Below are 20,503 nucleotides of genomic sequence, written 5' to 3'. Positions count from 1 at the left end.
TGCAAGAGGTGTGTAGCATTACTGAACCTTTGGTAAAGGTTTTTCGATTAGTTGATGGAGACAAACCCGCAATGTGCTACTTGTATGAGGCCATGGATAGGGCTAAAGAATCTTTTCACAACTACTATGATGATAAGGGGGGTGAGGCGTTTCAGAAACAACAACTCATATGGGAAGTGATTAATGAGCGATGGAACAATACACTCCTTTGTCCCATTCATGCAGCGAGGATCTCCCTGAACCCCGCATTTTCTTACTCATGTGGCTTCTTATTTGATGTTGGGGTCATGGATGGATTCTTCACTTGTGTTCAAAAGATTGTGTCATCTCCAGTAGAACGTGCAGAAATCTCTAAAGAAATGGAGATATATAGGATGGCAGGTGGCACATTTAGCTTTGACATGGCTATTGTGGATAGGAAGATTAAAATGCCAAGTAAGCTTTAATTTGTTTCAAATTTCATTGTCTCTTCATACTTTGCTTAAACTTTCAAATTTCAATTTTTTTCTTATGTTTATCTTATTTGTTGTAGATGCATGGTGGAGAAGCTATGGTGGCAGAGTACCCAATCTCCAAAGGCTTGTCATTCGAGTGCTCAACCAAACATGTAGCTCCTCTGGATGCAAGCACAACTGGAATGTATTTGAAAATTACACACCAAAAAGCGCAACAGGTTAAAAATATTCCAATTAATTTTTTGAATTCATTAAATAATAATTTTTTATAATTATTAATTTATTATTTATGATTTATTAATTTATGACCCTTGTACAGGTTGGAGTCCCAGCGACTTAATGACATGGTCTACATCTACTACAATCTTCGATTGTGTGTGAGGCAACTTGAGAAGACACCTGATGTGGAGACCATCTCATTGGATGGGATTGACACCACTACTACATTGAGGGTTGAGGACGAGAGGCCTGTCATGGAGTCAGCCCCTGATTGGTTAGAGGAGGACGTAGTGGAGAGCATAGCAACTGTAGAAGGGGAGGAGGAGGTGACACCGCCTACCATGGTCACCAGTAGAGGACGTGGTCTACCTCCTATAGCTCCTATTTCTTCAGCTTCTAGAGCACAACAGAGTCCACTGCCAGTGCCAATGCCAGCTCCTTCTTCATCTAGAGGGAAAGTCGTTACATTTTCTCACAAGAGGGGCAAAGGAAATCAGTAGTATTAATTATTTGGTTCATTTCATTGTATATGACATTATGATTCATGATATGAGATACATTATTATACTTTTTGTTGATATTTTGTAGCTGAGTCAGGACTCAGGACTTAGTATTCAGGGCATGATTCGTTGTTATGTGTGATGTAGCACTAGACATGATATTACACATCTTATATATTAGTTCTCTTTTCATATTTACATGTCAATGCATATATTGTATGTTGTGGATGCTTTAGATATTAAAAAAAATTGAAAAAAAAATGTTCTTTTTTTGTATTTGCCGTTTTTTTCCCAAGTTTTACCAATTATTTCCCAATATTATGATTTTTTCCAATTTCTGACCCTCACCAATTTAATCCCGGTCACGATGTTCGCAACATTGACCAAGACCCTCAAGATTTAGCTTTCGCAACCAAGATCTTGGCTTTTTCACAAATATGCCAAAAACATGTATGCATCTGCACCCTGACATGCAGCCTGCCTTTAAAATATGGAGCTTTGGGCATTCTTTAATCTTGAAGGAAACAAAGTTCACTAAGTTTATGTTGTGTCATCGGTTGTATTGGACCTAATACAAACACTGACCACTGGAATTTACAGGCTACCGTAAAAATAAAAATAAATTTTCTTGATATGCAGAAAGGAAACATCGATAATATCAGCTTGACAATCTGTAAAATGCTTTCATTCTTAGAAGTGACCCTTTGAAGTCAACCTCCAGTACCAATAAGAGCCATTGTAGAACATCCTGATCTAGAGAGTTTTGTTTCAGAACAAACATCCAGAGTTGCTTTTGGACTTCTCAAACACCACTAATTTCAGAGCTACAAAGTATTTCATCTTTATGTCAAGTTGTCAACCAATGGGCGTGACACATTAAATTTGATTGTAGATGGCTTGGTTCAATTTTCCTTACTGCCAGAGATAGTATGAGTCCATGGTAGTCCAATGTTAATGCATTTGTTCTATCTTCTTACTTAACTCCACAGTATATTCTGGCAACAAACCATTCTGAATGTACTCAATCGGTGAAATATCACCTCGCTTAACCATTCTGAATGTACTTTGAGCTCATTATATGTGCTAAAAGTGTGTTCATTGTAATGAATCATACCGCTAGTCACAGAAACATGTAACATCTCTATTTGCTTAACATAGAATTCTAGAATGAACTGGACAATTATTTTTTAAGGACTCTAGCATAAAGATGTTTGAAAAATAAAAACCATATTTGGCAACAGTTTTTATTGATAAAATGCATATACGTTGTATATATGCTAGCATATTTATTTTCTCTCTGTAAGAGTCAATCAGCTAACACGTTAGTTGATTCTGTTATTTTGCAATTCCCTATTGCAACTATGCTTGTCAGAATTGGCATATAGAATTTGAATGTACTCAATTGGTGAAAATATTAACTGGCTTGACCATTCTGCAGGCACCTTGAGCTCATTAAATGTACTAAAAGTGTGTTCTTTATAATGAATCAGACTACTATTTACAGAAACAAGTCACATCTCAATTTGCTTAAGTAGTCAATTATTTTTTCAATGACTATTGCATAAGGGTGTTTGAAAAAATAAAGAAACATATTTGGTGACATTTTTAGTGATAAACTCCATCGATGTTGCATATATGCTAACATATTTTGTTTCTCTCCATGAGAGTCAATCAGCTAACATGTTAGTTGATTTCCATATTTTGTGATTCCCTTTTCCAACTATGCTTGTCAGAATTGGCATATAGATTTTGACACCAGAGTTCCTCAATTTCTCTCTTATGGTACATCAAAGCCATCCATTTCTATTGATTTCTTGTATAGAAATTTAGTGTATGTGGAATGGACATAGTTACCAACTTACCACTATCAAGGCCATTCAATTATAACCTTTTTCCCTTGCAAAGTTTTCTTTTTATCGTTCATAAAAGCTATCAGTTTTTAGGGGATTTGTAGGGCTTGTCTCCTGGTTAAGTGGCAACAATAAACAGCGAAGATTGTCACTAGAAATCCTGCAGAATCTAATAATTACCATACACAAGATTGCCTTTGTCAGAGATATTTCCATCACCCAGCACTTTGCCTTAGATCATCTCAAGGGTTCAGGACTGACTCTGTCATGGATTTTCATTAATATATAATGAGCAGGTGTTGCTGTATGAACAGATGCAATAGACTCAAAAAAACCCATTCCTTACAGTCCACACTTTCATATGTCGAGATTAGCTACATCTTGAATGATGTTGAACACATCCTTAATCGCCAATGGTATAATGCCAGGAGACTTTTGATCACCCTGCAAAACAATTAACAAACAATAAGAGTTGACTCAAGCCCGCAACAAATATTCTCTTAGAATATAACTTCTAAACTATAATTCTTGATATTGTTTGTGCAACATCCATGTTACTAGAAATATTACTTCCTGCAAGAATGTCCAGCTTTGTCAAAATATATAACTTTGCGATAGCTACTAGCATGGCAAACGTAAAATTTGGTAAAGAACTATATGAAATGTCTGGAAAATGTCAAGTAGTCAAAACTATCCATGAGAAGAGATGTAATAAATATAATCTGCCATTGATTTGGTTGTGTTCTGCAGAACATGTTAGTAAGGCTTCTTGAGGTTGACATGCTTAGTGTAAAATTTCAAAGCAACAGAAAAGGGCTCTGGTAGGTCCAAAATTTCCATGTTAACTCCCTCCTTTGAACCAAATTCGGAATGTATAGGGCATGTGTGTGCACTGCAGAGACAAATGCAATATCTGAAGGGGAAATACAATTACACTGCACTAATATCAGGGTAGCATCATGTTATAAACACTAGAAATGCAATTTACAGAATAATGTATAATGTATAGGTCTGTTAACACTCAAAACCATCCGGATCAACTAGGGAAGGTGCTAATGTCACCTTGCACAATCCCTCGCACTTCATGCTAGTGCTTTTCTAGCTTCAGCAGGGGAATCTCTAACAGAACTTATTGAACTTCGAACTTCAAAACTAATTTAAAGAAGTGACTGATGCCTTAAGTCTAGTGGGTGATGGAGTTAACAAGAAAGATAAACTTAATCAGGCAGGTTATACACCCAAAACCTATCAGTTCAGAAAATTGCACATTAAAACAACCAACCTCATCAATAAACAAAGACTTGTCATGAACAGAAAATCACCTTTATTTGCAGAGCTGCATGTTCAACAAAGTCTGTAAATGTCAGCTTCACCCTCAAAGTGCTGAAAGGGACAAAACTATCACTTCCTCGACACCTTATTCCCACATTGCACGGGGACATGCTCACATGTAAACTACAAGAGCAGCTTTCAATTCTCATTGACCAACTAGCTTGATTACAATAACATGCAAGGACTTACAAGGAGTAGAAATGAGAAAAGAAATGGAAGGACTCAAGAACAACCAATCATCTCAACCAACTCTCCATCTCTTATAAACTGAGAATGGTAGTGTACAAAGCAAGTAACCAAGGAAAAGATGAGTAAAAACTAAAAAGATCCAAGTAAAGCACTTTCCTTTTCAAAATGGAAAAGTTGCTTTCTCATCAAAAAAGTGTACTTTCCTAAGTAAGAAAAGCATGAGATAATAAAAGGAAATTGGTTTTTTCTCACATAGGGCACACATTCTCCAAACATAAGAATAGGCAAAGAAAGAATAGCACATGTAAGGAGCATCTTTCCTTACTAGGGTGGTGTTATGGACATAAACATTAATAATAAATAAACCTTAGATAATAATTAGTTAATTAATGGTTAATAAAGAGACATGTGAAAGGACATGTCTCAACTAAAAGATGTGACTCTTATGAAATGGCACTCCGCCTAGTATTTATATGGGGACTTTCATTGAACAATCATCATATCATATCACTTGTACTTAAACAATTTATATAAAAATATTATTTATCCTATGATGGATATTCTCATATTCCAGATATTCTAAATATAATTGTGTGATAACAAACTTTGTTCGTATCAGGCACACTTCTCTTCAGCTGAATGGCTAAGGTGGGTCCCAAAAGTAGATTGCATGGAAAAAAATTCAAGGAAGTGCCTTTCTTCCAAGAATAAAAATTTATTAATCAAGACAATGCCAAAATTATATGCAGAAGCCTCCACCAAGCTCACTAGTTTGCAAGTGAAGGACAAGGTAGGATCCATATATGAAGTGCATGAGTCCTTATTCTATTGCACTCACCTTCCAAGTACAGAAACTATCAGTATAACTTACTTGGGTGCTGGTTTCCATGCTTCCCGCAATAGAATTAATGGTAACCATGTTGCACATCTCCCACAGGAGTTATGCAGGAAGCTGCTATAGGAAGCAAGGGTCCGTATGACAGTGCTCTCCTACTCATTTCTGCATGCTAAAAATACTTCAGTTTTTCCAACATTCAACAGATTCCAATGCAGCCTACTCTAGAGTGTGATCACCTTCCAAGTACAGAAACTATTAGTAGAACTTACTTGGGTTAATAGCTTTTCTTGCAATAGACTGCTGTCTAGAAGATTCTCCAGATCTTGGATGCTTATTTTCATGCTTCCCGCAGTAGAATCAAGAGCATTCATGTTGCACATCTCCTACAGGTGTTACGCAGGAAGCAAGGGTCTGTATGACAGTGCTCCCCCTACTCATTGCTGCATGCTGAAAGTACTTCTGTTAAACTGGAATTCAACAGATTGCAAATGCAGTGTATTGCTGGAAATATGTGCAAGGAAAGAAGAGGTTGTGTTTTCCAATATTGCACCAAATTTCCAGGATGCCGTAGTGGGGAAACACATCCAAGGGACATGTGGAAGCACCCACCAAATTCTAGGGACTATGGTAGGGGGCATCGGAGTCTCTGGCATAGGGGACCCTGGCTGAAATACTAAACAAAAAAATTAAAATATATGAAATCTAAAACATAAATCATTGAAATCTTACACAACAATGAACCATTATGTCAAGTGGGTCTAGCCCAAGTGGTTGTGAGTAAAATTGTTATCCTCCCCACCCAGATTCAAATCCCACATTGTGACATGATGTTCTTTGTGAGACATTTACTGAATATCATGATCATTCTGAGATTGTTGACAAAAACTCGAGCTTCTGCAGAACCCAGTTTACTCTGCATAGAATCCTTGGAATGAGATTAAGTGCCTGGCAGTTTCCCCAGGATATATATTTCAAGTAAAGAAAAAACACAAATTGCCAATAACATACATCATTATATGTAACATAATAAACCATATATAATACATGTAAAGATGTAACTACATAATAATCACAATTCAACAATCATCTATCACCATTGCATTTCTCATTATATTTACAAACTTCAAAAGATATAGATCTAAGTCTTAAGATAAATTCTATAAGAATAAGTCAAATGACAAATGAGTATCACTACTCAAGGTGTTGCCCCACTAATCACTACATCTAGCTATTGCATGAAGGAATATGGACCAACCAAGGGAATGTTGCTCTCTGAATCAGAATCAGTTGCATTCTCTGGAATTTTCAATGGCATACCAACCAACCCGTGATGTGCCTCATCTTGTCCCCCCTACTCATCCTCATGTAAATTAGGTTGGCATTCATTCTATTTTTCGTTTTTCTTTTTTGTCTTTATTCCCTCAAAATGATGAACTTTGGTCAAGAGGGAGTGCAGGAGCATCTTATTTTTTTAGGCTGATATACCTTGCTGTGTCTAGCACAGCAGGGCACATGGGGAAATGTCACCCAGGAATACCCATGTTCCAGAATGTGGGAGCACACAGAGCACATCCCCCACCCTCAGGAAAGCATCCACATGTAACACCCAGTGTTTTCTGTTGATTCAAGTGGTTGTGCATCCATCCCCAGATATTCTTTTGTCCAATCCTCACACACAGCCAGCAAAAGAGCTCTTGTTTTGTTTATTGCCCTTGCATATCATCAAACATTGTCATAATCAGCAAATGTTCTGTAATAGTGATGTCCGCTGTAGTATTGCTGAGTTGCTTTTACACATTAGATTTGCTTCTGCTTCTCAAATACAAGAAAAGCAGCCTGTGCTTGACAAATGAGGCTGTGAGCCCCCATCATAGCTATCTTGTTTCTTGATTATAACATGAAATGACTCAGTAAGATGCCACTTCATTATCATAAAAAATCTGCCACTTCAACATCTGTTTGCATGCCTCCAGATGCTCAAAAATCTACTTGCAAGATTCAGAAAGAAATAATTCTGAAAATTCTGCGAATAATACTAGCAAATTCAATCTGCTACATGCTGAGAATCATCATAGGAAAAGGGGTTTGTATTTCTGACTTCAAAATCCTCCAAATCTCTCCGATATCAGTGCTCAATTTTAGGTCTTAGCATAGAGCAGAAATTTACTCTATTTCATTTCTTGCATCTTGCTTTATTTAGGAGCTGTTTTTTGTGCTCCTACTATATTTTCACACTGCTCTACTCAATAGTCCCATTGACCTATTTTTGACATTTGTGGTCATTTGTCAGAAATAAATAAAATTATCTTAGCTTATTTTATCACACTTGGATCTTTATATTTGTTTGGAGGAGTTTTACTCGAAGATTGGAACTGAGAAGATACACTTGTGAAGATATTGGGCTTAACACCCAGATTTGCAGGAATAAATCTTGTCTTAACAAGATCAATGTTGAGCACACATAAAGTTAGAAGCAGGCATTAGGAAATATCAAAATGGAAAGTGAAGGTACATTATTGCCCAGCATGGTTGCATCTTCATGTGACACAAATCCATCGCATGATTTGACCACAAGCTAAAAGCTGTACAATCCTAGAAATTCCTATATGGCAGCAATCAGTTTTCAGACTCTGTTAACAGGAGTACATTTTATGACTGAGTGTGGACATATTTTATATGCAAAAACCATAAGAACTTGCATATTATATAAGTACAGATGTACCTCATGGCAGATTGTGAATAGAACTTATACCTAAGCTATGCATTTGCACATCTGAACTTGAAAAATCTAACAGAGAAGACTCTTTAGGTGACTGAGTTTGGATGCCTCTTCAGCAGATGTATTTCCAGCTGATGTGACATAGCTTATAGCAATTCACATAGGACTTATTTACAGCTTAACACTGGATTTGTTCACACAACTTTTGAGTGTTAAGTTACAGCACACATTCATATGCACATTCAGGACAAGTTGCACTTCTCCCAAGTCTTCTAAATTGATTCAGCATCAATTGTTCATAACTTCATGTACACATTAGTGGTGGATTCAGAATCAACAGTTCATGAGTACCTGGGTCATATTAGTTACATTGTTGCAGATATTTATTCAGACAAACGTTCTTCCAGAGTTGTATTATATGAATTTTTGAAGATTGTTGCCACCTTAATCCACACCTGGGATTATTATGGAGAAAATCTCTAACTCCACTTCGTGTGGCCTTGGGGGCAAGTCTCAAGTTGAGGCTGTCACTCAATTCTCAACTCCTCCATCTAAGCTTACTCCTAGTCGAAGCCAAGGGGGGTGGAACCTAAAAATAACTAAGGCTTAAGTAATTAATGCTAACAAGTTAAGTTCTGGGAGTTAGTGAAAATATCCAAGATACAATTCAACTTACGTAAAAGTAGCATAAGGATTCAAGACACATTCATTGATTCCATGAACATAAACATCCACAAATATAGATATTGCAAGATAAAGCAAAATAGACCAGTGCCGAATGTAAGTGCTTGCAAGCAAATAATCCAAGTGCAGAAGATAAACTTGAAAGCAAAGCTTGGAAAATAAATTGCTTAAGATATAGATGCCCCGCAAGATAAATACTTTTCAAAAGTAAATGGGGCAGGAAAAATAAACATGCATAGCAATGAAAATCCTTGGAAATGTAAAGACTTGGAGTCAAGATAGATGAACTTGAAAGAAATGACAATTGCTTCAGAATAGAAGAACTTCAAGAAACCACAATTGCAAGATGAATGTAGTGAGATGATCTTGGTTTATTTTAAATTAAGTTAGCTTGGTTAATCTAAGATCTAAAGCAAGTTCCAAATGAACTTCTTTCCCAAACCTTATGTGATGTTCCTACTTAGCAATTTTGCTAAGTAATCACAATTTTGCACAATTTTGAGTTTTGCTAAGGACTTAGGAAAAGTGGGTTAGGAAGGACCCACTTTACAATTTGGCTAAGGGAGGCTCCAACATAGGAGAATGGAGGCAAATCAAGACCTTAGTGGATAGTGGGGGCCACCCCAAGAGGAATGTGCACCCCTTGGAGCAACACACACTTATGGAGAGAGAGAAACAAGAGGTGTTAAATTATGGTATGTTCTATGCTTAGAACAGTTTACTTATTTTTCTTCTTATTATCCACAGATTAGCAATCACATATACATTAAGTAAAGTGCAGATAGAACATTAAATGATCAACAAAAAACAAGCCAAGACAAAAGACACAAGATGTGGCGGCTAGCCAGGGACAAACCCCAATGCGGGGAAACCCTTTGATCAAATCTTCTTTTATCTTCAATAGTTCAGCAGAGAGAAATAGTACAAAATCTGAATTCTCTAATTTTATATCAGCCGCAGCAAACCCTAGATCAGCAAAGTCAAACTTGGTCAAACTAGTTGAAATTGACCTCTAAAATACTTGGTCAATTTCTGGTCAACTTGTCCTCGAATAGCCTAAAGAAACAGCCCCAAAAGTACAGTCAATTTGCAGATTTCTGAAGTCAACTACAACCCTAAACTAGGGCAGTCAACACCGATCAAACCAGAGTCAGATCACCTCGATTTTCGTGCCAAAAATTGCAGCCTGCCTAGGAGAGGCAACCACACCCAATCTGCACTTCTGGATGGTCAATGCTTGGTCAACGCTGGTCAAAGAGATGACCTGCTGTCCTAGCGTCCTTTTTGCGTCTTCCCTGCCCTAGGACGTCTTCCTTTCAGCCACACGTGTGTGAGAGAGAGGCTCCTTTTATGCGTAGGAGAGAGAGAGAAGATGAGTGAATTGAATTGTCCAAATGAGGAGAATGCTCCTTGTATTTATATGCAAATGTTGAGGATGAATAGGTGTGACTGTTGGGCTTCTGAGCCTACATGAGTTTGCTGGCCGACCTTGACAATTTGTCCATAATCAAAATAAATTCATATCTCCATAAATACTTATCGAAATCGGATGGTCTTTAGATCAATCCTACACCTCTCAATGAGAGGAATCTAGGAAAAATATCAAAAGCCATAAATAAGGTGATCCACATGGAGTTTGGCCCTAGTTGCCAATTTTAACACTCCCTCTCAACTAAGGAGAACTTCATCTACAATCTGTCGAACCGTCGCTGCTATCCATCCATCAAATGCACTGTCCTGTATAGCTTGACCCCACTCTGCTCTGCTTTGCTTTGCTTGAACTATGAAGAAGAAGAAATAATCAAGGATGTATCATACCATCCTCCACTGACCCGAAGACAGTCTCAGAGTGTGGAACACTCTCACTGATCCCAGATCAGTATCATTGATCCTAGATCAATGGAGGTCATCCTAGCATAGGGAGTACGGTAAATACAGCGATGCATCCATCGATAGTACTACTATGGTCCCTATCCTCATTTCCCTACTCATTGATCAGATGAGAGGTTCTTCCCATGAGTCCCAGACTGCATGGGTAGGATGCCTCGACAGGAGAACTAATCATCCTGTCCACAGGAGAACGAATCATCCTGTCCAGTGGATGCCACGGAGAACTAATCATCCTGGCCTACAGGAGAACTAATCATCCTATTCCACAATCGCCACAGAGAACGAATCATCCTGGCCCACAGGAGAACTAATCATCCTATTCCATAGTCAACACGAGGTGTCACGGGGGAAGGTTGAACCTTTACCCTGTACATAGTGCACCACCAGGGGATGGTGAGTCGCCCTGTGGTCACATGTTGCTCCAAGAAGTACCCCGCGCCCCCCTGGAGCTCCCAGAGCTCAATACATCATACTTGACCCTCATAAGAGGGTCTCTGAATGACACCAAGTTGTTCTCGGAAAGTCAGGAATTTGACCTTTCCTAGGGGCTTTGTCAAAATGTCAGTGACCTATTCATCTGTACCGATATGTTGGAGCCTCCTCACTGCACCATATCTCTAATATAGTGGTACCTGATATCGATATGCTTGGAGCGATCATGAAATACGGGATTCTCTGATAAACGAATCCCGCTCTGGTTGTCACACAGAATCACAGTGGTATGCAAAGTAAATCCAAAAAGCTCACTGAAGAGATTTCGCAACCAGACTGCCTCACAAGAGGCCATACTAGCAGCAATGTACTCTGCCTCGGTGGTGATCAAAGCCTCGACTTCTGCTTCCTGCTCATCCAGGACATCGAGGCAGATCCCAAAGAGAAACAGCACCTGGAAGTGCTCTTTCGGTCCACCACACTGACTGCCCAATCAGCATCAGTATACCCAAGTAGTCTCACATCTCCGGCAGTGTATCTCAACCCATGAGTGATTGTGCCATGAAGATATCTCAACAGATTCTTAGCACCAATCCAATGTGAGTGGTGAGGCTCAACCATATGTTGACTCAATGTGTTGACTGCAAAGCATATATCCGAACGGGAGTTCACCAAGAACATTAATGCTCTGACGAGTTGACGATACTCAGTAGCATTTCGTAAAATAGGTTCGGCAGCATTACCACTTAACTTCTTGAAGTCAAGCTCCATCGGGTTAGTTACGGGCTTGCAGTCTACCATGTCGAATCTCTCCAATATCTTCACCACATATTTTCCTTGAGATAAGAAAATCTCCCCTGGTTTCTGCCAGACTTTCAGTCCTAGGAAATAGTGCATAAGTCCTAGGTATTTCATCTCGAACTCAGAAGCCAACTCCCTCTTACATTCGTGAAAGAGAGTGTCTGCACCTATTAGAAAGAGGTCGTCAACATATAGACCCAGTATGAGAGGCTTGTCATCTATAACCTTAAAGTAAAGGTTAGGGTCAACTTCACTACTAGTGAATCCCAACTTCATCAAGTAGCTATCGATCCTCTCATACCATGCTTGGGGTGCTTGCTTTAGCCCATAGAGGGCCTTCTTCAACCTGCACACATGAGATTCTCGATCATAAATCTAAAATCCTTCGGGTTGCTCCACATAGACCTCCTCTTTGATCGAACCATGTAAGAATGCAGTCTTGACATCCATCTGATGTAGGTTCCATCCTTGCGAAGCAGCAAGGGCTATGATCGAGCAGATGGTGGTATATCGGACAACAGGTGCAAATATCTCGTCATAGTCTATACCTTCCTTCTGGGAGAAGCCACGAGCAACAAAACGAGCCTTATACTTTTCTGCACTTCCATCAACTGCATGCTTTATCTTGTAAAGCCATTTTGAAGTGACAACTGCTTTGTCCTGGGGTCTGGGGACCACATCCCAAACATCGTTTTTCATAATGGACTCATATTCCTCGGCCATAGCATCCTTCCATACTTGATGCTTGACGGCATGTGTGAATGATGAAGGCTTATTTTGGATGATCATGCTCATGATGGTCAAGTATCCCTGATACCTGTTCGGCTTCTTACTTTCACAGAAGGTTCCTCAGGGTGCAATGTGTCCTTCAGCATCATCAAGTGTCCCCCTAATCCATGAAGGACTCTTCCTAGAAGAGGAAGGCTCTTGCCGTGGAGGATCAATAAGATCCATAGGTTCTTCCACATCGGGCATCGTCTCATCTTCCTTTTCCTTGGGTTCCCCGGTGTTAGCTTCTTTAGATCCCCTTAAAGTAGGAAGATTGTCTACTTTGCTAAGAGCCATATCTTCGTCAAAGGTGACATCATGACTAATCTCGACTTCCCTTTGACCAACTACATAGATTCTATAGCCCTTAGTATTTTCGCTATAGCCCATGAAGATTCCTTTCTTTCCAGATGCACCCAATTTGTTCCTTTTCTCTTTCAGCACATGAAAATATACAAGGCTTCCAAAAATTCTAAAATGAGATACGTCAGGTTTCTTATTGGTGAACATTTCTTCGGGAGTCTTGGAACCCAACGCTTGAAGAGGGCATCGGTTTTGTACATATACGACGGTATTTGCAGCTTCGGCCCATAGAAACTTCAGAAGTCTATGATCATGGAGCATAGCACGAACAGCTTCCACAATTGAACGATTCTTCCTTTCCGCCACACCATTCTGGTCAGGAGTATATGGTGTAGTAGTCTCCTTCTTAATGCCAACCTCTTTGCAAAAGTCATGAAACTCATTGGATTCATATTCAGTCCCATTATCAGTCCTTAAGATCTTGATCTTCTTTTCGGTTTGATTCTCGATCAAGGCTTTGAAGTGTCGAAACCAAGAGAACACTTCATCCTTCTTTTTCAAGAAGTATATCCAAGGCTTGCGAGAATAATCATCTGTAAAAGTAAGGTAATATAAATATCCTCCCAAGGAGTTCACAAGCATCATACCAAATATGTCTGAGTGAACCAACTGCAATACATCAGAGGTCTTGCTTTGGCTTGAGGGGAATGGTCCCCTTTTAAGCTTTCCTTTGACACATCCTAGACATACACCTTCTTGCTCTAATCTGAACTCAGGCATCCTGGTCGCCATTTTTCTTACATCGGGTAGAGCTTTATAATGAAGGTGAGCAAACCTTCGATGCCACAGTTCGGACAGAAGAGATGTGTCACAAGACACAACACCCAGCAGACTTCCTCCGACCTGATATAATGAATCAACTCAAAACCCAAGAGTAAAAGCATCTTTAAAGTTCTTTTTCCATACACGTACCTTGCCATCGCTAAAGGCCACCTTGTAGCCTTTGTCTTCCATTGCCGAAATGGACACCAGGTTCTTTTTGAGATCAAGTACATATAATACATCTTGTAAGTGGATGGTGTTACCCTAATTCAATTGAAGAGTGACATTTCCTACGCCTTTCACGGGATATTTTGAATTATCTCCAAGAACAATTTCCAGGTTGGTTTCCTTCTCTATCAGATTATAAAGAGCTTCTTTGTAACCAGTGAAGTGCCTTGAGGCACCACTATCAATAAGCCAATTTCCCAGCGAGTCCGGGGAGCAGCAGTAGATAGAGCTGCTGGTAGATAGCATTCATCTTGCTTATTGTTAATAGTGTTAGATTCATACCTGGAATTTCTTGCCTTCTTGAATGGTTGTCCTCTTCCTTGATTTTTGGCACTTCTTTTATCTCTGCCATTTGACCTGCCATTCCTTTGATTGCCTTGAGAGGGGTTTTGATCATTGTCTCGGTGTGACTCCCTTTTATCATGGCACTCCCTTGCATAGTGACCCGTTTTATTGCAATTGTAACATCGTCCTTTTCTTCCACCCTTTGGTCCAGCCTTTCCTTTGAATTTAGCCTCGGAATTGTTTCTTCTTTTAGTGTGAGAAGAAAAGGCAGAGGGATGACTTTTAAGTATGGGCATTTCTTGCTCTTCCATCCTCGTTTCTTCTTGAATGCATCTGGCCATTAATTCCACAAATCTAGGAATTACGTTATTGTTGAGAAGAGTAGTCCTGAATATATACAATTTAGATGGCAGTCCTCCAAGTGTTGTGAGTGTCATTTCCCTGTCAGGAATTACTTCCCCAATAGATAGGAGATCGTTCTTGATCTCGGTGATCCTTAAGAAATATGCTTGCATACTCTCATCTTTGCCCTTCTTAATTTCCTTCAACTTATTTCTAAGAAACAAGACTTGATTTGCATCATTAACTTTAAATAAACTCACCAGTCTATCGTAGATTTCCTTGGAGGTGTTCAGCTCGGAAACATAGGCCACCAAGCGCTTGTCGATAGAGTCCCGGATGATCTTCCTTGCTTTGATTTCTCCCTTGGTCCATTTGTTCCTAGCAGCAGCGTATGCATTTGATGGAGGCTCAACAATCCCACCTCTCACATGGTCCAACACTTCCTGCTCTTCTAATGTTAGATCGAGAGACATCTTCCATCCGTGATAGTCAGATTTCTCACGGAGTTTGTTTTCAGCAAGGAAGTGTGTTGAGGACCCCATGATTTATTTAAGATAGCCTTGCCAACCTTCTATTCGGTGATTACTCTTGCTCTTGCTTGGCTTTGTCTTCACCTCAGCTCCGATACCATGTTAAATTATGGTATGTTCTATGCTTAGAGCAGTTTACTTATTTTTCTTCTTATTATCCACAGATTAGCAATCACATATACATTAAGTAAAGTGCAGATAGAACATTAAATGATCAACAGAAAACAAGCCAAGACAAGAGACACAAGATGTGGCGGCTAGCCAGGGACAAACCCCAATGCGGGGAAACCCTTTGATCAAATCTTCTTTTATCTTCAATAGTTCAGCAGAGAGAAATAGTACAAAATCTGAATTTTGTAATTTTATATCAGTGACAGCAAACTGTAGATCAGCAAAGTCAAACCTGGTCAAACTAGTTGAAATTGACCTCTAAAATACTTGGTCAATTTCTGGTCAACTTGTCCTTGAACAACTTGAAGAAACAGCCCCAAAAATACAGTCAATTTGCAAATTTCTGAAGTCAACTGCAGCCCTAACATAGGGCAATCAACACCGGTCAAACCAGAGGCACACCTAATTCGCACTTCTAGATGGTCAACGCTGGTCAAAGAGATGACCTGTTGTCCTAGCGTCCTTCTTTCTGCGTCTTCCTTGCCCTAGGACATCTTCCTTTCAGCCACACCTGTGAGAGAGAGAGGATCCTTTTATGCGTAGGAGAGAGAGAGAGAAGATGAGTGAACTGAATTGTCCAAATGAAGAGAATGCTCCTTGTATTTATATGCAAGCGTTGAGGATGAATAGGCGTGACTGTTGGGCTTCTGAGTCTACATAAGTTTGCTAGCCGACCTTGACAATTTGTCCATAATCAAAATAAATTCATATCTCCATAAATACTTATCGGAATCGGATGATCTTTAGATCAATCCTACACCTCTCAATGAGAGGAATCTAGGAAAAATATCAAAAGCCATAAATAAGGTGATCCACGTGGAGTTTGGCCCTAGTTGCCAATTTTAACAAGAGGGGATCGATGTATGGGACCCACATGGAGAGAGAAGGAGCTCAAGGATAAATAGGAGGAGAAGGCATCAGTTTGGGGCTTTTTGATCATTTGACAATTGAACCCTCTTGTATGCTTGAGCTGTTGAGCCAAGTCTACAATGTGTTGTTCAGCACAAGAGATTTCCAAGGGAGGATATCACCTCCTTCTTCGGTGGACTTCAAGTGCCACCCTAGGGGAGCGATTACTACACTTTGGAGTTGTTCCGAGAGATTCTACAGGGGAAATTCGAGTTATCCTTGGAGCAAACTGGGCAAGAAGGGGACATGCATTCTTGGGGAGAGAGCTTTAATGCAGAGCTAGTTCCAAGCTTTTAGGAACACATTTCCTTGGTTGTAAGAATTTACAGGGTAAGTTCCTCAAATAGAACACCAAAGGACACTGCTCACAAACAGATCACAGATCAATACACCGGTATTCTTGACGTGGTTAAAACCCGCAAAGAGGGAAACAGTCCACGGCCTGAGCCAACGTGACCGCTTCAGGCCATTTATTAATAAAAGAATGATAATTTACATAACCTTCTCTCATGAACGGTTACTCTACAAATGACCCTCCATGCTCTTTAAATAGAGATCATGGACCAATCGGGTGTTAAGCCATGGATCAAGTGTCGGTAATACCGAGGAGAGAATGAACCATCGGATCACTTCATGTCTAGAACATATCGTGACCGTCGGATTGTAAGTTACAAAAGTACATAGTAAAGAAACACACTTTACCTAACTCTACACTAGACCAAGTTATACTTAACTATTTCCTATGTGTCGGAATATCCTAACATCCCCCCTTAAGAACAACTTGGGATAGGATTGAAGGATGTACAAATATGACACAATAGGAGAAGGAAGGAGGCATTAGAGCCTATCCCCCCTTAGTGATAACTTCCTGAACTCCAACCATAAATTGAAGTTTAGTAAACTTCGCCTCTGTGAGAGCCTTCATAAAGATGTCTGCAACTTGATCATCGGTTGAACAATATTGCACTTCAAGGACATGGTCATGAATGAGCTTTCTGATGAAGTGCATGTGTAGTTCAATGTGTTTGTTGCGCTGATGTTTGACTGGATCTTTGCATAGCTGAATGGCACTTTGATTATCACACCAAAGTGTAGTTGGATGTTGTTACTGAAAGCCAAACTCTGACAAGATCTGACGAAGCCATAGGGCTTCCTTACTAGCTTCTACGGCGCCACGATACTCTGCTTCTTTGTTTCTTGCAAGCCCATGTAATAGGTCCAAAACCAAGAGTGAAGACATAACCTGCAGTAGACTTCCACTCATCAGGGTCACCAACCCAATCGGAATCAGCGAAACCAACCAATAGAGGAGATGCTTCTGCACTGTAATGAATCTTAAATTAAACTATACCTCGAACATAACAAAGTATTCTTTTAGCTGTTTTCCAATGACTTTCATGTGGGTTTTGCATAAACCGAGCAATAAGGCCAATAGCAAAGGAAAGGTCAGGACGAGTATGGGTCAAATACAAAAGTTTTCCTACAAGTTGACAGTATAAGGTAGCATCAACTTCAGGGGAAGTACAAGTGACTGAAAGTTTGACTCTAGACTAAAAGGGAGAAGGGGTTGGCTTACAGTCTTCCATGTGAAAGTGGCGTAGAAGATCACAGGCATACTTCGACTGGGAAAGGGAAATACCTTTCTTGGTTTGCAAGACTTGAAGACCAAGAAAATAATGCAAGTGTCCTAAGTCTTGTCATTTCAAACTTCTTTTTAAGGTTGGACTTCACATGGTTTATAAGGTTGGGATCACTACTAGTAAGGATAAGATCATCAACATAAAGAACAAGAATGATAAGAGACTTACCCACTTTCTTGTGTAGACAGTATTGTTAGAATGACACCTAGAAAAGCCAGTATCTAAAAGAAAGCTATCAATTTTGGCATACCAAGCCCGAGAGGCTTGCTTGAGACCATAAAGGGATTTCTTAAGCTGACATACAACGCTGGAGTTTGTTTTTATAAAGCCAAGAGGTTGTTCCATATAGATTTCTTCATGCAAGTCCCATGCAAGAAGGCAAATTTAACATCCATCTGATGGACTTCCCATTTGAAAGAGGCAGCAAGGGAAAGAACAAGGCGAATAAAGTTCATTTTGGCAACAGGGGAAAAGGTTTCAGTATAGACAATGCCTTCAACTTGTGAAAAACCCTTAGCAACAAGACGAACTTTATGTTTATCAATTTTTCCATCTGGTCCAAACTTGGTTCTGTAAACCCATTTGCATCTAACAAGTTTTCATCCCTTTGGAAGAGGAACAAGATCCCATGTATCATTTTCCAATAATGAACGATATTCTTCATTCATAGCTACGTCCCAATCTGGATGGCCTGAAGCTTCTGCAAAGGTGTCAGGATCATAATTCGCTGAAGCTTGAGCCGGTAAAGAAGAGGCTCTATCAAACTAAGAAAACGCACGTCGTTGATCTGTAGGATCACCTGCAAGAGCACCTGCTACATCCCGAGTAGCATGAACCCATTTTGGAAGTTGAGGAGCTGAAGGAGGATCCTAAGAAGGCGGGGGAGGATTGTCATCCTCGCTGTGATCATCTGAAGAAGAAATATTTTCAGAAGTAAAAGGGATAGAGAGAGGTGGCACATCTGCCGAACTAGGCTTGTAGCCGATATATTTTTAGCAAACTTTACATCTCTTTTAATGATAACATTTTTGGACTTAAGTGGAATAAGTCTATATCCTTTGACATCTTCAGAATATCCAACAAAAATACATTTTTCACTCTTAGGTTCTAAAGCTTTATGTTTCTCATCTGGAATATGGACCCATGCTTCACTTCCAAAAACATGAAAGTGACTTACATCTAGTTTAATTGAGCTCCATGCTTCTTCTGGAGTGATATTCTTTAAAACTTTAGTAGGAGTGTGATTTACTATGTAACTTGCACAGTTAATTGCTTCTGCCCAAAAATTAAGACCAAGTCCTTTAAATTGAAGCATACAATTAGCCATTTCCTTTAAGGTGTGATTCTTCCTTTCAGCTACACCATTTTGTTGTGGAGTATATGGAACAATATGTTGCATTTGAATTCCATTCTCAGTGCAAAAGTTGATGAATTTGTTGTTAACATATTCTCCGCCATTATCAGATCTTAGCTTAAGAATTTGATGTCCAGATTGTTTTTCAACAAAGGTCTTAAAGGCCAAGAACATGTTAAATACTTCACTCTTTAGTTTTAAGAAGTATACCCAAGTGCGTCTAGAGAAATCATCAATGAAAGTTAAGAAATACTTGTAGCCAGAGAATGAAACAATTGGAAGTGGACCACATAAATCACTATGTACAAGTTGTAAAGAGGCTGAGGCGGGCCAAGAGACACGTTTTTCAAAACTATCCTGATGATGTTTTCCGAGTACCCATCCGGAACAAACACCACCTCTGCAAGATACCATAGGAAGACCTGTCACCATATTTTCTGCTGTCATGAATAACTTGGCATGGACTTTCCATTTTAACAGAAACTAAAGTTGTAGATGTTGAAACTAAGTGTTCCAATGGAAAGATCTCGAAAAATTAGGCCAATTAAAAAAAAACGGCTTCCAGATGAAGAAGTTATGGCTTTTTGAAGAAAAGTTGTTGAAGATGCCAACGAAGTGCGTGAATGTGCGGAAGTGAATGATAATGTTATATTTTAAAAAAATCCCCCTCCTTTCCAAACTTAATCTAATTAGCTCACTTTAAAAAATATTTTATGTGACCCACTTTTATAAATAAGTGAAAGTCACTTTTACAACGGTAGTTTATGAAATACTCACTAAATTGTAACTTAAATAAAAGATAAAAAGACTTTAGAATTATAAGTGACTCACTTTTTATAAGGGGTGAGAACACTTTTACGTGAAATAACTTTAAAACATAAGTTACATGTGCTTTTTGAAAAAGTAATTCAACAAAAAGAAAGACTTGAACCCAAGACCTCTATTCTCATAAAGTAACTTTGGACCAAGTGAGCTAGTTTAAAGATTGGTAATTTTTGGAAAAGAGGAAAGAATTTTTTTTTAGTCACTGAAGCTTTGGGATGCGTGCTTACTTGAAAAAGCTCATTTTCCCTACAAAACCAAAAACCACACAACCCAACACGGACATGCAAAAAAAACCAAACGTTATGGGTTGAAGTTAGCTTTCACCGGAAACTAAATATTTTCCTCTATGTTTTTGATTTTAGAGATCACACTAAGGCGGGCGGCACAGAGCATATGCATGAGAAAAATCCCTCCTTT

At 39.2% G+C, this 20,503-nt stretch overlaps 1 protein-coding gene across 1 annotated transcript in view; it reads right to left on the bottom strand.

Annotated features, from left to right (window-relative positions):
* The window catches only part of LOC149190754 (kinesin-like protein KIN-7E, chloroplastic), a 325,467-nt gene that overhangs the window by 289,597 nt on the left and 15,367 nt on the right, over window positions 1-20,503 (bottom strand). The window contains exon 2 of the mRNA XM_089410586.1: window positions 3,403-3,468. Within this exon, the coding sequence (XP_089266712.1) occupies window positions 3,403-3,468 (66 nt within the window). The remainder of the gene's footprint in view (window positions 1-3,402; window positions 3,469-20,503) is intronic.

The sequence above is a fragment of the Pinus tabuliformis genome, chromosome 3_1, assembly GCF_031772625.1.
Source record: "Pinus tabuliformis cultivar Carrire ecotype Pingquan chromosome 3_1, CPIR1, whole genome shotgun sequence".
Lineage (NCBI taxonomy): Eukaryota > Viridiplantae > Streptophyta > Pinopsida > Pinales > Pinaceae > Pinus > Pinus tabuliformis.
Note: the sequence above shows the minus strand (reverse complement) of the source record. Positions and strands in the feature narration are given on the sequence as shown.